Source organism: Heliangelus exortis, chromosome 13 (assembly GCF_036169615.1).
Source record: "Heliangelus exortis chromosome 13, bHelExo1.hap1, whole genome shotgun sequence".
In the NCBI taxonomy this organism is placed as follows: domain Eukaryota; kingdom Metazoa; phylum Chordata; class Aves; order Apodiformes; family Trochilidae; genus Heliangelus; species Heliangelus exortis.
In genome coordinates this window covers 3,789,789-3,805,139 of record NC_092434.1, presented here as the reverse complement: position 1 = coordinate 3,805,139, position 15,351 = coordinate 3,789,789, and the positions used below count along the sequence as shown (strand labels likewise).

The window sequence follows — 15,351 nt, the reverse complement described above, 5'->3', positions numbered from 1 at the left end:
GGCTGCCCTTCCTCGGGGGGCTGGCGGAAAGGATCCCGCCACATCCATTTCCTCGGCGATGGCCATGGGGTGGGTGGGGCGGCCATGCGGCGCCGAGGGGGCGGGAAGGTGGCCGGCAGGGCCGCCCGAGGCCGGCGGCGGGGAGCCGGCCCCGCGCCCGCCTCTCGCCGCGGTGACCTTGGGCGGGCGGCGCGGCCCTCCCCGGCGCGCGCGGCCGCTCCTTCCCCCCCCACCCCCCCTTCCTCCCTTTAATTTTTTTTTAAAAATATATTTATTTATTTATTTATTTGTTTTGGCTGCGGAAAGAGTTTGAAGCGTTCTCGGCCCGGAGCGGGGCGGGAGGGGAAAAGGAGAGGTGGAAAAAGAAGGGGAGGAGTGGGGGGGTGGGGGGGGGAGGCAGAAGAAGAAGAAGAAGAGGAGGAGGAGGCCGCCTTCTGAGCGGCCCCGGGACTTTCCCTGCCGGAGGGTGCAGGGGGGCACCCGTCCCGGTCCCCGTTCTCCCCCGGGGCGGGGAGGGTGTCGGCGGGCGGGCGGGGTGTGTGTAGGGGTTGGGGAGGGGGGGGGGGGAGGAGGGGAGAGCGCCGGCCCCGCCGCCGCGGGGGAGACGCGGCTCCCGGCGCTGTGCGCCCGAGCTGCTGCTGGTTACGCCAGCCCCGCCGCCTGCCTCTCTGCCTCTCCTCGCCTCTGATTCTGCGCACAGCCAGCCCCAAAGCCTGTCATTCTGCAAAACACAGTTTACTCAACAGAGAGAACGAGTGGGGGAGCGGGAGAGGTGGAGAGAGGGAGACGGCGCGGAGGAGACCAGTCCCGCAACCCAGCATGGCTTCAGGGGACCTTTACGAGGTAGCGGGGGGCCGCGGGGCGGGAGGGCGGATGGGGGGGCGCCGGCCGGAGAGCCGCGGAGGGTAAGCGGTGGGGCGTTTGGGAGCCGCTCCGCGGAGCCCTCTTAGTTGCCGAAGAGCGGAGGAAATCGCCGAGGGAAGGGCTGGGGTGGGGGGAAAAGGGCTGGCGTGTGTGCCGGGTGGGGGGGCAGGGAGGGATGGAGCGGCTCCCCTCCCTTCCCTCTGCCTCTCTCTTTCTCTTTCTCTCTCTACTTTCCATCGGGCTTGATCTTAGCAGGCCTTGCAAGAGAGAGGGAGGAAGGAGTGAAGGAGAGCGAGAGTTAGCGGTAGGATGGGGAGGCGATCGCAGTGTGATGAGCCCGGAGAGTGGAGAAAGTCCAGGTAAAGTCATAGGCGCTCTGGACGTGCTGAATGTGCAGATTAGTGCGAAAAAATGCGCCTTAGCGCTGCCGGGAGCCGCAGGGATGGAGGCGGCTCTGCGCCCGCTGTGCAAAGTGCAGGAGCCGGCGCCAGGTTGCTTCACCTCGCGCCCGGGGTGCTGCGGGGGCGGCGGCCGAGCCGGGCCGGGTCGAGTCGGGCCGGGCCGGGCCGGGCCGGGCTGGGCCGGGGGTGGGGGGGGATCCGGGCCGCGCTGCGCCCTCCGCACCACGGCGGGCTCCAAAGTTTGGCGGGGGCCCCGATCCGGAGGGGCCGGGCGGCCCGGGGTGCGAAGTGGGGCGGGCGAGCCGGCCCTGGCATACGGCGTAGTCCCCCCTTCTCCCCGATCCGGCATGCGGTGCCCCCCGGTCGCAGCGGCGGGGACAGAGGCGATGCATCCATCGGGCGACGGCCGCCCGGCTTTCAGGTCGGGGGGAGGGAGAGAAAAAAAGAGCTGGGAGGCCGTCGGGGAGACCCAGCCAAATTTTGACCTCAGGCACCCAGTTCCAATGCCCAAAGTGAGAACGAGTCTTGCCACTCTTCCCGTGCTGGAGAAGATGACGGGAGAAAGCAGGAATTAAAAATCAAAAAGACTGGACTTGTGTGTTATAAATACCCAGCTCCAGTAAGTGGAATCAGGGTGGAAGTCTGCCATCAAAAAAAATGAAACAAAAGTGGACGTCCTTCTCCAGTTCTTGGTCTGGAGCACCTCCTCGGGCTCCTCAGTTCCCGGTGAAATCGCCGTTTGTGTTGTGGTTGTCTGGAGCGCGCAGTTTAAGGGCTAGGACAGAGGTGATGACCTTCCAGGTTGGAACTGTGGGCTGGTGATTAGGCACTGCTCAACCATCAGGGCATGCCTGGGTGTGGAACTGCTGCTGTGGTTGGTTGGACTTGCTCACTGTTTGATGATCGTGATGATCTGCTGCAGGGTCTTGAGAAGTGGAGGATCCGACAGTTTTCGTGTAGACAGTTTTTACTTTGTCATGGTCTTTCAAAGTCTCCAACAAAGGCCATAGTTAATGGTTGACGTTGCTGCCTATTAGAACTTCATTTTAATAAGTGGGACACAGCTTTCACGTGAACAGCACTTACGCTGTCCTCTGTGGTGTTAAATGATCAGAAGTTCATGATGATTTGAGTTGTATGACCTTTTCCCCACCATCTTGCGCTACCTGTTGTATTATTTTGCAACTTTAGGAATATTGCATGTCAACTCCATTGCTGCTTTGACTTTGGTGTAGCCAGTGGGAGTTCTTTGAAGGACAGCTTTGACCCACAAAAGTTAGCGGTTTCGTTTAATTTCTGGGATGCATAAAGGATTTTTGCGTGGTCTTGCCTTGTTTTATTTTGATGTTTTGATTTCTTCTAGAAAGAAATAAAACTAGTACCTTGTAGGCTAGTGGTAGCCATGCTGGTTTACATCCCACTCATCATGGAGAAGTCTGTTCTTTATGTCATTAGGAGATAATGACGTTTGGCAGTTGGATTTGGTTTTTCACTGAACACAGCTGCATGGCCTTTGAGTGATGTTGCTCAAGCAACATCACCTGGCATTGAGGTGTTCTGGGAGAGAGCAGATTTAGAACCCACTCTGCAATCATTTTAGGCCCAGTCACTTTGTAGGTATTGGCACAGATGAATGTGAATTGTTAGTACCGTGGTTCAGAGCCTCTGAATCACTTCCTTTCTTTGTTATTCTGTTTGAACTACTTTTGCTTATCAGTGTATAACATGGAAGATCTGTATCCACCAGGACAGGTAAGTGGAAGTATGGCTGTTCATTTCTTCTTGCATTAGGTGTTTGGAAGATGACTTTCTCATCTGATCATGGTGTAAAACCTTCATCTCCATCTCAGACATGTAGGGAAAAGTATTTGCAGGACTTAGGTTGTCAATCCATCTACATTTTACATCTCCACTGTGAAGTTCTCCATGATGGAGGTCAGAAGAAACATCTAGAAAGATGAAGAGTTTGTATGTCTCATAGGTAGCAAGTGTGTAGATATAGAGTCATGTATAAAAACAACTCAGCTTTGCCTCCCTGCTCCTTCCTGTCCCAGAAAACCAACCACATCAAAGGGACTCTTTAGAAAGAAGCTCTTAGAGCTGTTATGTCCAACACCAGATAGCACGTGAGATGGAAGTGCTTTTTGCCTTCAGAGATTACAACTCCGTTCTTGCTTGGATACATCATTCTTTTCTGTCCTCCTGAACAAGTAGGGTGATCATTAAACAGTTTCAGAATTTTAGCTTGAAATTGGTTTCGGCTATTAGGGTAAAAAAATAATTTGGGACTTCTGGTGACATTCCAAAGATACAGTACACTCCTGATTCCTCTTTCAGTCCATTGGTAATGTCTTGGGTCTTCGAGATTTCTTACTCAACTTCAGCAAATTCTTCAGTAAACTATTTTTGCTAAAGCCAGTCAGTCGTGATCTGGGAGCCATGATAAAGTAATTAAAAAGTACAGTCTGTGACCTATACTAACTTCTCATATTTTTGTGGAACTCAAGAAACTTAAGAATAAAATTTTAAGTTTTGGAAACAGGTGTGCACATTTATCGTGTCAGTTTGTTCTTTTTCTACTGCCGTGTTATTTTAAAGGACTTTTCATCCTTTTAAATTTAAAGATAAATTCAATTAATATCTTTATCTTGAAACAAAATAAGATCACAGAGTAAGTAACCTCAGTGTTTGGTTAACTAGGTGCCTTTTTCTAGTTAGAAATGGCTTCTAATAACCTGAAATACCTCCTACTGCAGTTCTTTTAGGACTGTGAAACCCATTTATTTTAGAAGCAAAAGAACACTCATTAAAGATCTATGGTGCATATTCCTTAGAAATAAAAAAAAGCCAAAATAAAAGACTGACAAAAGGGTATTCACAGTGGCCTTCAGTAAGGCAGCCCTATCTTGCTTTAGGATTCAAGTACGCTGTTGGATGCATTGATAGGAAATCCTCATTAGTATCAGTAACGAAGAGGAAGGGTAATGTATTTACTCTTAAATACCAAGTTTGTTGATTCACATTAAAGTTGTTGTCAGCAATTGGAAGTAATGTTTTGTATTTTTCATGTAGAATTGAGTTCTCTCACATTATCTGATCCCAAATAGTTCTCTCACAAAGACTCTGGTGTTAAAAGTCCAGGAGATGGCTTTAGAGGGGAAAAAATTTCAATATTAACAGTGTACTTTATTTTCCCCAACACAGAGTGTCCTGTTTATTGCAAGAAGAGACCACTTCTTTGATGAATATATGAATCAGTTTTCATAATTCTGGAGATGCTCATAAAGCTGACTCTTATGATTTTCTTTTATTACTATTTAATATTTTGGGAGGTTATGTACAGTAACCACAATTAGGCATTCAAGGACAATGATGTTGAAATCTTAATATTATGTCAGATTATATTACAACACCTTAGATAAGGAATCTGAAGATTGTAGCTGAATCTCTGAAGAGGAATGTCACATGTATGTATTACTGAATCACAGTAATAAAATTAGTCTTCATAACTCAGCAGTTTTTGCATTTGCTCTGTGTGGAAAAGTGACATAAAAAAATGGCATCTTTTCACTGGAATGATACAATGCCCATGGATAGGAGGCTTGTCCACCATAGTGACAAGAGTCAATGCCACTGGGTAAGAATGAGCTGCAGCTTGTTTTAGCTGATGTGATCCAACAGAAGGATAATATATTTCCAGATGAGTTACAACATCTCCCACTTATACCTGCATTCAGGTACCAGCAAAGTCAAAGCTTGAAGATAATAATGGCATGGTTTGCTGAATCCTTCTTACATGTGGAGACTTGCAGATTGGAGGGAACACAGCTGAACTTTTGAATGCTTGGTTTGCAGTTGCAGAGTTTAGAAAATAACTTTTGTTTTACAAAGAGAGGAAATGCACATTTTTGAGCGTTGTGGTTTTCCTTTTTTCATCTCTTCTGATGGAGTCACTTTTTAGGAGAGACACTGGAAAGCAGAAATCTGTTTTTGAAGTATTTCACACGTGTCTTTTAAGATAGGTGACTTGTAAGAAGATGGTATATTCAAGTAAATAATATTTTTCAAATCAATCTCTTACTTGGAGCAGCAGTTTGGTGTTGAAGGCTCAAGACTCTTTCACAAGCAGGAAACGGTGACTTGTCTTGGGAATATAGAACAAAGTAAGCACCTGCTGCTACTGTGGAGTGGCAAGCTATAGGTGCAGTGCTGGTTTCAGTAACACAGCTGAGCATCATAATTTTTTGGTGCAAAACCTTTACTAACAACTATTTTGAAGAATCAGCTATTTATGTCATTATGCCATAAATTTATTCACTGTCATCGATCTATTATCAAAATCACTTTTTAGCAGAAAACTGTCCTCAAAATAAGGTAACCTGTGAGCAAGATTACCCTCAGTTGGTAGAAATCTGAAAATCTTGCTGCCTGTTGAAAGTTGTCAGGACCCTATTCCAAAAGAGGTGTGTTTTGCAGTGCAGACACTATTCTTTAATCCCAAACTGGACAATCATGTGGACAAGAGATTAAACTGAGGTAGAAAGTGAACAACAAAGAATTAACCTGAGGTCCCTTCTGCTTGGTCTTGTAGTTCTCTACACTAAAGTTACTGAGGGAGTTACAAAAGTGTAACTGGATAACTCCAGCAATATTCATTATCTCACTAAGAAATTCCAGTGTCCAGCCACATATGGAACATTACCATGCACATAATGACTGTCTTGTTTACCTACAACGTCACTCTGTTACCACGATTCCAACTTCCTCATTACTTTGCAAACTGCTTGGCATATTTTGGGATACTGAAAACCAATTGATTTCTTATGCATGTTACCGTTTTGTTAAAATCTTGAGGGAGTTTTTTATCTGGTGTAGTTTATCTCAACATACACGTCATAAACAAATTCCTGATGGGAAGGGTGAATGAAATTATACTTGGTGTCACTCTCTGAACACAGACAGTGAAGACTTTCCCACCACCAAAGTCACTGAACTGGACATGGTTCCCTTTGTTGCCCAGGTTCAGTTTTCCTACCCATCCAAAGATTAAAATGACATAAATTTTTTTGTAACCCTTTCTGAATGACAAATGTGGTGCTTTACTTTGGGCTGATCTTTGATTCAAAATTAAAATCCAAAAGTAAATTCATTGTTTACTAATTGTTTCCAAAGCTTAAAATATTTAGAGAAAGACAGTTCAAATAATGAAAATCTAAATGCGGTCTAATACTGAAAGAAATTGGATAATTATTTTTTTAAATCAATGGAGTAATTGTCATGGTCAGCCATGCTGTAAATAGCATTTCTTTGTCCATTCATTTGACTTTTAGCAGTGTCACAGTTTCTTGGCTCTGTACATTTTCATCAGTGCAATCCCTTTTTGTTGTTCCTCCTTACTTATATATTTTTCAGACTATTTCTGCAGCACATTTTATGACACTGGCATCCTGACACTGGCAAAAAAATAATAATTAGTTAACTGCTCCTTGTGTTTTAACTATGAGAACAGTATGTCCAAAAAATTGAAGTGAAATATTTGCAATGTCGGGCAAATAGTAATGGGATATGTGAATGCTGGCTTGCTTTACAATCATGCAGTAAGAATATTCTGGTTTTGACAAAATGAAAATCATCTTTTTTTGGCCAGTTGAATAACTATGTCACACTTTGTTGATTATCAAAACTTTAGATTGGTAATATTGCAAAGCTGAAGTAAAATACACTTCAATTCACTTTCATCTATTGCACAGAGGAAATGTAGATTCCAATACTATTTTAAGACTATCTTGTTATCAGTCATAATATAAAATCTTGCTAAAAATCCATTAGGGCTCTATGTACTTTCATGATAAGTTGATCTGATTGACCTGTGTAGGAAAAAATGACTCTTGTTGTGATTTACCAACGAAGGGTAGGTAGCAGCATGACCAGTAGGCTACAACAAAACACTGAAGCAAAAGCAGTGAAAACAGTTGTCAAGAAGACACTTTTCTTTGAAAACTGCAATTGTCTCACTTGGGCTTTTCCAGATTTCTTGCAGACCACCCACAAAACTTGCAGCCCGTTCCTTCAGAGGCACAAAACAGTAACAATGAAGACATTTTCTTCCACAAGTCACTTTGCTGCATTTATTTAGATATTGTTTGGTTTATTTGAAATAATCTTATAATAATGTAATCACTTACATGTGCTCAGCACCCAATGGATTGAGAAAGGATACAAGAAACTACACACCACTGAGCCTGAGCTCCACTGCACGTAAATTGGTTGCAACTATAAATGGAAATGGAATCAGCTGGTGGATGTGAGAATAGTTGGAGAAGAGTTAACATGAATTTTTAGAGGAAAGTCACATCTGACAGAACACTCGAGTCAATATGTGGATAAAATGGCTCTGGCTGGTATAAATGGATTTTCAGAAAACTTAGATTCCACAGGACAGGCTGCTAATGAAAAAGCTGTGCTCTAGGAAGGTTGGTCATCTCTTGGACTGCCTGGTTCAGAGATGAAACAATGAGGGGCAGTTGCAGTAAAGTGTCCAGACGTTAAGTACTGGGATCTGTGTTGCACAGCAGAATCATAAATTATTTGAAAAGAATTGCGTTTACTGCTGATAACCCAGAGATTATTATTAGCATTGTCAAGAGAAAGGTTGACAGTGAAGAGCTGGATGAGAGCAGCTGAAATAAGGTGTTTATAAATGCAAGCTAATGATCAAAGGAAAGATAATCCTCACTATACATGCATAAGAATGAGCCCTCAAGAAGCTGTTACTATTCCAGAGAGATCTTGGAATTATTGTGGAAAGTTTTGGGTGTGTCTACATTGGTATTTTCATATGTATCAGGTGTATGCTTTTGAAGTGAATCTCTCTGTGAATGCCACTTACCACTCCTCCCTTTGCACCACAGAACTGTCTTGGAGAGCAGCAATCACCTTCCCATCCAATGAAACTAAACCAGAAAATGTGTTACAGCTCCTAATCCGTGTCCCATCCACAGGGACCAGACTACTGCGTGTCAGAAGTAAACCTCAGGCAAAGAGAATTTTGGGTGTTATTAGAAAAGTAATTGAGAATGTAATGGAAGATGATCATCGGGTCACTGGGGAATCCCACTGTGCTTCCATATCTACAGCACTGCACCCACTTCAAGAACAGCACAAAATAATGTAGAGAAGGACCAACAGGGTGTTGCACAGTGTGGAATGGCTGGCAGTGAGGGGACACCTTATGACAACTTTCTGGCTGGCAGAAGAAGTGATTGAGGAAGATACAAATGGTATAAAAAAGACAAATGGGGGATGATCAGTTAATCCAGTGATTAATGCTATTTCTAATTGCACAAGAAAAGGCATTCAGTAAACGAAATTATTATGCAAGTGACTGTGACAAAGGAAGTGCTTCTTCACAGTATGCAGATCTTGGAACTCATTGTCATGGGATGTTGTGGAAGTCAGAACTGTCAATGGTTTCAAGGAATGGTAGAACAGCTTCTAGAAGGATGGTTCCCTTTATAGCTTTCAGCACAAAAACAGTCTATAAGGTGCTAATCACCTAAAGATAGGAGGGTAGAGCATTTATTCTAAAAGATGCAGTTTCCTAAGCATCCAGTACTAATTTCTGTTAGAATACACAACATGTTGAGCTACATGGACCTTTAGCTTGACCTCATATGGCAGTTCTTAGTTTTGTACATACTACAGTCATTAAACAAACATAGTTATTGACCAAAGTGTTGATACAGTCAGCAGAGATCCCAAACATCTTTGCCTTACAAGTTGTATCCTGTTATTCCAATTGCTAATCATTGTCAGTCAGTATCCTTGCAAACTGAAGGACAAATCAGAATAGTTGGTTCAGTTTCCAACACAAGAAAATGTCAGTTTCTGTGACAAAGATGCTACACTTTACTGCACTGTACTATAAAGAATCTACACTTCCCTCAAGATGCAACAGGTGGTGGAAGCAAACAAAAGAGTAGAAGAAGGGAGGAGGTGATGGAGTAACAGTGAATCAAACATGCAGAATGAAGAGGAAGCTTTGGCTCATTGCTGTAGCTCTGGGTAATAACTGGGGTAAAAGGAATAAACTAAAAAACATGAGTTAATGGATGGAATGAGGCAAATGAATGAGCCAGAATTGTTAGGAAGTTATAATAATTTAAAATAACAAAAAGAACTTTCTTTTATGAGAAAAGCATTTCAGTATCTAGAAGGGTTTTTGCACAGGTTTTCTGTATTTATGGTTTTGGTCTTCATAGATTTCCTTAATGCTGTAGAGGGCTGCTTATCACATTTATCAATATGCAAAGGCCTTACCTGAATATACATTAAAAAAGCACTCTTTTAGCACACCCATCAAGTTGCTGTTGAGTTTTTTCCCAGAAATAATGATTACTGAAATTAATGATATACTGAAATATAAACAGTCTCAATTCTCACTGATCAACTCGTCAAATTCTTTCAGATATACAAAATCAAATTTTTTTGACACTTTGCAGTCACTGATGTGAGCAGTGTTATTGTAAACTGTTCTCAGATGTCAAGCTAACTACAAAGGAGAGAGCTTGCTTTTGTACCTTTTTAGTCTTGGTAATAAGAGAGATTACAAAATAAAGTGTGACATTACATAGGTTTAAAAAAGACTACTTGTAAAATTTGTTTGACTGTGCCACTGGGCTATAAATGTTATGCAGCTGAAACTTGCTCATATAATATTTTTGAAACCATTAAATAATTTTCTTTTTTGGAGAAAGGACTGTTTTGCAAATATAAAATCACATAATCACAGTAATATGCATGATGAATTTGTCTTTCAGAAACCTTTTTGTGGTAGGTTTCAGGTGTTTTCACACAGGAAATCCAACAGGAGAGATGCTAAATACTGTTCACATGGAAAGAAAAGGCACATTATTGCTTACTGGTCTCATAAATGGCTTCTGTGACTCTTAGGCTGCCAAGACTGTTGATTAACAATATTTTGGTGATTAATGTAAGGGAGGAATAGCAGAGTCTGGTACAAATTGCTGATGAGGGGCAATTAAAACCTCATGATTTGACTGCAGAAATGGGAAGTTAATAGAGTTTGAGTGCATGAACTTAAGTTCACAATGCAAAAATGTGAAAAAGTTGAAAAGCTGCTTCCATGCTTGTGTAATTAAACATTACCACTGGCTCATAAGTTTTTTTCCATGCTGAAATATCAGAACGGATGAACAGTAACAAAAAAAAGAAGATGGTAGAGGTGATAAGGAACTTGACAATGTTTTATCCAGGTAGTCACTTACTATATACCTGATATGCAGATTAATACCTAATAGTATGCAGTATTTGTATACTCAGAAAAACACGTTAGTATGGAATCAGTGATAAAAGTAACACAGAACAGAAGAAGCAGTAGTTATCAGCTTCAGCTTTTTTTCAGAGGTCAATTTTTTTTCTACTTTTAAAGTGGAAATGCAAAATTACTGCTCTTCTGTCTTTATATACAAAAACAAACTGTGAGACACACAAGTAAATAAAAAATAGACAATTCAGATTACAAAACTTGATAAGTCTGAATGTTTCTATTACTTACCTTTAGTACCTGATAGTGTCTTGTCTACTACAGAACCCTATTTGTCCATGCACTTATGATGCACAGAAGATGTAACAGAAACCCCAGACAAATGCTTGATGTGTGTATTTTTGCATATACAGGGAAATTGTGGCTCTTTACACCCATAGAAACACTCCTGTTTCTTAGTAAAATTAAAAAGGCTGAGACCCTTGGCCAGCTTTTATGCTGCCACATTTTATTCACCTCTCAGTGTCAAGCATGGTGATTGTGGATTAAGTGTGGGAATCGTGGGTCTCAGAGCTAAGTGTTTTGTACATAATGCTGGTGTGTCAGTACCTGTGAGGACACTGGGGTATAACTACACCATCAGACTCTGCAGCGAGCAGGCTGCCCGTGTGACAGCAGCTGAGGAATGTCCTGTGTCCTCACTCAGCAGACTGTTGGGTGGCCTTGGGAAGGAGACTCATCCACCCCTCGCCTGCCTTTTTCACCACTGCCTGCTCACCAGCAGCAAATGACTTCCCGTGGGTGCCTTTCCCGTGCTCTTGCACCAGATGAAAGATGAAAGAAGGATTTGCCATGGCAGCCTTGTCCTCTCCCTGCTGACTCAGGCCTGTGCAACCAGTATGTTGTATGGCATTTATCAAATGGGTCAAGATAACAAAACTTCCAAGCTCCAAGGAAGACACACCTTTTCTTATCTTTTTTTCATTGTACACATTACAACCTTTGGATTATTCTCATCAATCTTTTGTTACAGTGATTGATAGAATGTGCTTTCATCAAAGAACAGCATGGCTCAACACATGGGCTGCCTGTTGTAGTTCATAATCCTGGATGAACTGTTGTTCTTGCTGCTTCAGAAAACTTCAAGAAATTGCTAGAGGAATTGATGGAAGGCTGCTTTTTCTCCCAATTTAATAACTTGTCCCCTAGCTTTGTCAAGAGCACCACAAAGGATGCCAGATATTTTTCCTGCCTTGTTTGACCATCCTTAGCTCTGACTTTCTGACATGACATTACTTACAGTATTTCCAGTGGCTGCCAGCTATACCATATTTCTCACTCTTAATAGTATCAAATTTTGCAGTGCATGCATGGTTACCACATATTGACAAGCTGCTCTGGGCTGTGGTTTGAATTCTGCAACTGTGCTGCTGCTATTTTTTTTTTTTGTGCAATCATATCAAATACCCCTATCAGCCTGCTGTGTTCAGAAGACAAAGGCAGGCTGCCTTTAAACATGAAGTGGACCTTCTGTGTGTGCCATGGTTTTCCTCCTTTGCTATTAACTGCTGCTCTTATAGCCTGTTTAGTAAATGGGGGAAAAAGTACTTTAGTAAGACGTGTAAACTACTCTTGTATTTCAGATATGTAATCTGCCTTGCAGTTATGTCTTGATTTTCTATAGTCCCTTTCAAGATGTGTTCAAAGTACAGTTCACAAACCATGGACACCATTCTTTCATTTTGTTTTATCCCCAAGTCACAAGGCAGAATTCCTTAGGTAAAGGAAATAATTTCTTCCTTAACATAACACTTCTGTTAAATTTTAGAATTCCCTTACAATTATGTAGGTTTTGGTGCAGCTTAGAACAGCTCTAACAGAACTTTGTCTAAACAAGTTTCTTACTTCATATTCAGTTGCTGTTCCTCCTATTACCACCAAAAGGCAGCCATCCCATGATCACAGGCATCTCCAGTAATCAAAAGTTGGAGTCTTATGGCAGGTGATCTTTCAAAGTGCAGGGTTACACACCAAGAACATTGTTCAGTTCTGAGAATCACAAAGGCACATTTTGGATGTGTATTTAAGTGCATCTACTTCTACAGGCAGTGAGGGGATATCTGGGGATTGCCTACAGATATTTAGTATTTGATACATCACTTATTCAAGATTTGGAAAGTACTTGAGTAGTAAGCCTCAGGGTTAGCAGAGGAACTGCATGATAAGCCTTAGATCTCACAGAAGAACTGATAGCAAGACCTACCCATTCATTCCTCCTCTGATTATACAGCAGTGTAGTAGAGCTTTGGAGTGACATACACAGTGTGACTGAGGGAGCTGGGATGAACCAGGGCTGGTTTACTGTCAGTTTTGTTGTCTGGGTTTTTTTCTTTGCTTTTGAAATGATCAGTCTTTAGCTCCATTTCTGAGAAGGTTACTCGAGCCTCTGACTCAAACAGAGACATCTCTGAATGGGTAAACCAGTAGCTGCAGCACTTCTGGGACAGAAACTGCAGAGTGTTAGGAGCACGTTCCCCTTTGCAAAGATGGTGGCAGCTGCTTTTGATCGGTGGCTTCTTGCTGCTATTGTGTGAGGGAATCCCACTCTCTGAGTTTCAAGAGCCACAACAGAGGGGAAGTAAAGCTGTGGCTCATTTAGGACTGAGTGTTATTTTAACGAGCTTAATAAATCCTATATAAGATGGAGAATTTCTTCAGGGTTCTCAGCCCTACAAAGCGGTGCTCTCGGTCTGACCTTTGAGCCTTGCACTAAAAAACTCCACCACTGCTATGCTGCACCAATTTCAGCAACATCAGCAACCCTACTGTAAGAGCTCACACACTCCCCCAGCTCTTTTCAGCATCAAGTTGATCAGGCTTCTCTGAATGCAGCTTAAATGACATTGTACTGCAAATGGCTTCCACTGCCCCAGGTCACCATCTTCATAGAAGTTCAGGAGGTCTGTACTTCCAGAGAAACAAACTTATCTGCTTTGTGAGATAAGTGCCCTGCAGAAGATGAGGAGTTGGCATTTTTTGTTAACCAAACTCATCACATGGTTAAAGCTGAAATGTTGATGAATGTGAATATTCTTGTAAAACATGAATGGCAAGGATTCATTTAATGTGGAGTATGGACACTGACCTTCAAAGGGCAGAGTTTATTGCAGTAAAAAGTGGGATGCAAGGAGATCTGCTAAGTTATTAATTCTACAGTCGTGGCTATTAACTCCTCATCACAGTCAGCCATGTCATGTAATCAGTGTCATCAGAAGAAATGGATAACTGGATCATACACTGTCTTACAATAGGCAGGGTTCTCACCCTCTGCTCCTAAAGTTAAAGGTTACTTTTGGAAAGAATTTCTAACACCTGTCTCCCATAGTGGTTAGGACTGTAAATGTGCTGGAGGAAAGAGCCAGCCAGCCAGCAGACTCTCAGGCCTCCTCTGCAGAAAAACCACTCACCATAGAAACCTAAAAATTACTCAGGGTGATGAACTGGTATAATTTTAAAAGGAAAGTACTATCACACGTATTTTCTGGCTACAGTCGAGTTTTATAAATGGACACGTATTGTAAATTATGTATTCTTGACCAGTCAACTTTGAAACACTCAAATACAAAAGTATTACTTTTATAAAATTATTCCAATGTGCCTTAGTACCAAAATACCAAAAGCTGAGAAATATGGTAGATACACCAAGAAAATTAAAAGCCCTAAGGCTAAATTTTTTTATAAAAGTAATTTAAAAAACAGAAATTCAACTAACCCAGTTGACCTTGCTCATTGCAGGGCTGGAGAAACTGAGTTGTGCATAGCTGTGAGTATAGCACTGTTTAAATAGCATATCAGAATCTGTGGTGTAATGCTTTGTGACTTCAATAAGACAAAATCCATAGATTTTAACTCAGATGATTAGGGAAATCTGATTTTTCAGGTTCTACTGTCACTTACAGAAACGTAATTTATGCATATTAAAAAAAATTAATGATATCCTACTATTTGGTAAAACTATCCCTTTTTAATGAAACTTTTTGAAAAGGTTTTAAGGTATCTAAAAGCAAAATTTACCTGAGAGCCTGGCTGTAAAGTGAAAACATTCACAACTTTCCAGAATGCTCATAGTGCAAAAGATTGTGGCACTCTTTCAGGAAAATGAAAGCATCCTAGACCCCAACAGGATTGCTGTTCATTTCCTTATGATAGATCTGCTCTGCTCATTTTTTTTTTTGTGTGTGTGTAGCCCAAGAAAGTAGTAAACCACCCATGTGATGCACAGATAAGGCAGTCACTTCCAAAGCAGAGGCATATGATTTAAGCATTATGTATAGTGATTTCAAGATCATTCCTGATCTCAAGCCACTTGTTCTACTCCAGAGGCTCTGAAGCACTTCCTCTGCTCTGCTCCATGTACTTCCTATCCCATCCCTTTACTTTGTGCTGCTGGTAGAATTTCCCTGAATGTTGCTGGCCTTGTCTTTGGGAAGTCACTGGGAAAGCCTCGGAATCCCTGCTGCCCATCTCCAGCTCTTTGGCACCTCACTGCCTCTCTCTGTTGCCTTCACACATGGGGACAGCTGGAATGTGAGGCAGGTTGTCCACAGCTGAGTCCACAAAAAACTTGGCTTCAGAATTAAGCTCGATATGTAAAGCTTTCATGTAGGTAAGAAAAAGTATTATAATGCAGGAAAGTGTAGCTTATGGACTTTCAATAGTGAATTAAAGTCTCATTCATACTCTGCTGCCCTGGACCAGTGAGCTCATGTACCACTAATGCAAACTCCTGACTGAATTTAC

General features: G+C 42.2%; 1 protein-coding gene across 1 annotated transcript in view; it reads left to right on the top strand.

Moving 5' to 3' along the window:
- Positions 1–578: 578 nt before the first annotated feature.
- CDYL2 (chromodomain Y like 2) overlaps positions 579–15,351 on the top strand; it is a 58,597-nt gene continuing 43,824 nt past the window's right edge. Inside the window, exon 1 of the mRNA XM_071756656.1 lies at positions 579–843. Coding sequence (XP_071612757.1) covers positions 820–843 — 24 coding nt within the window. The 5' untranslated portion in view covers positions 579–819. The remainder of the gene's footprint in view (positions 844–15,351) is intronic.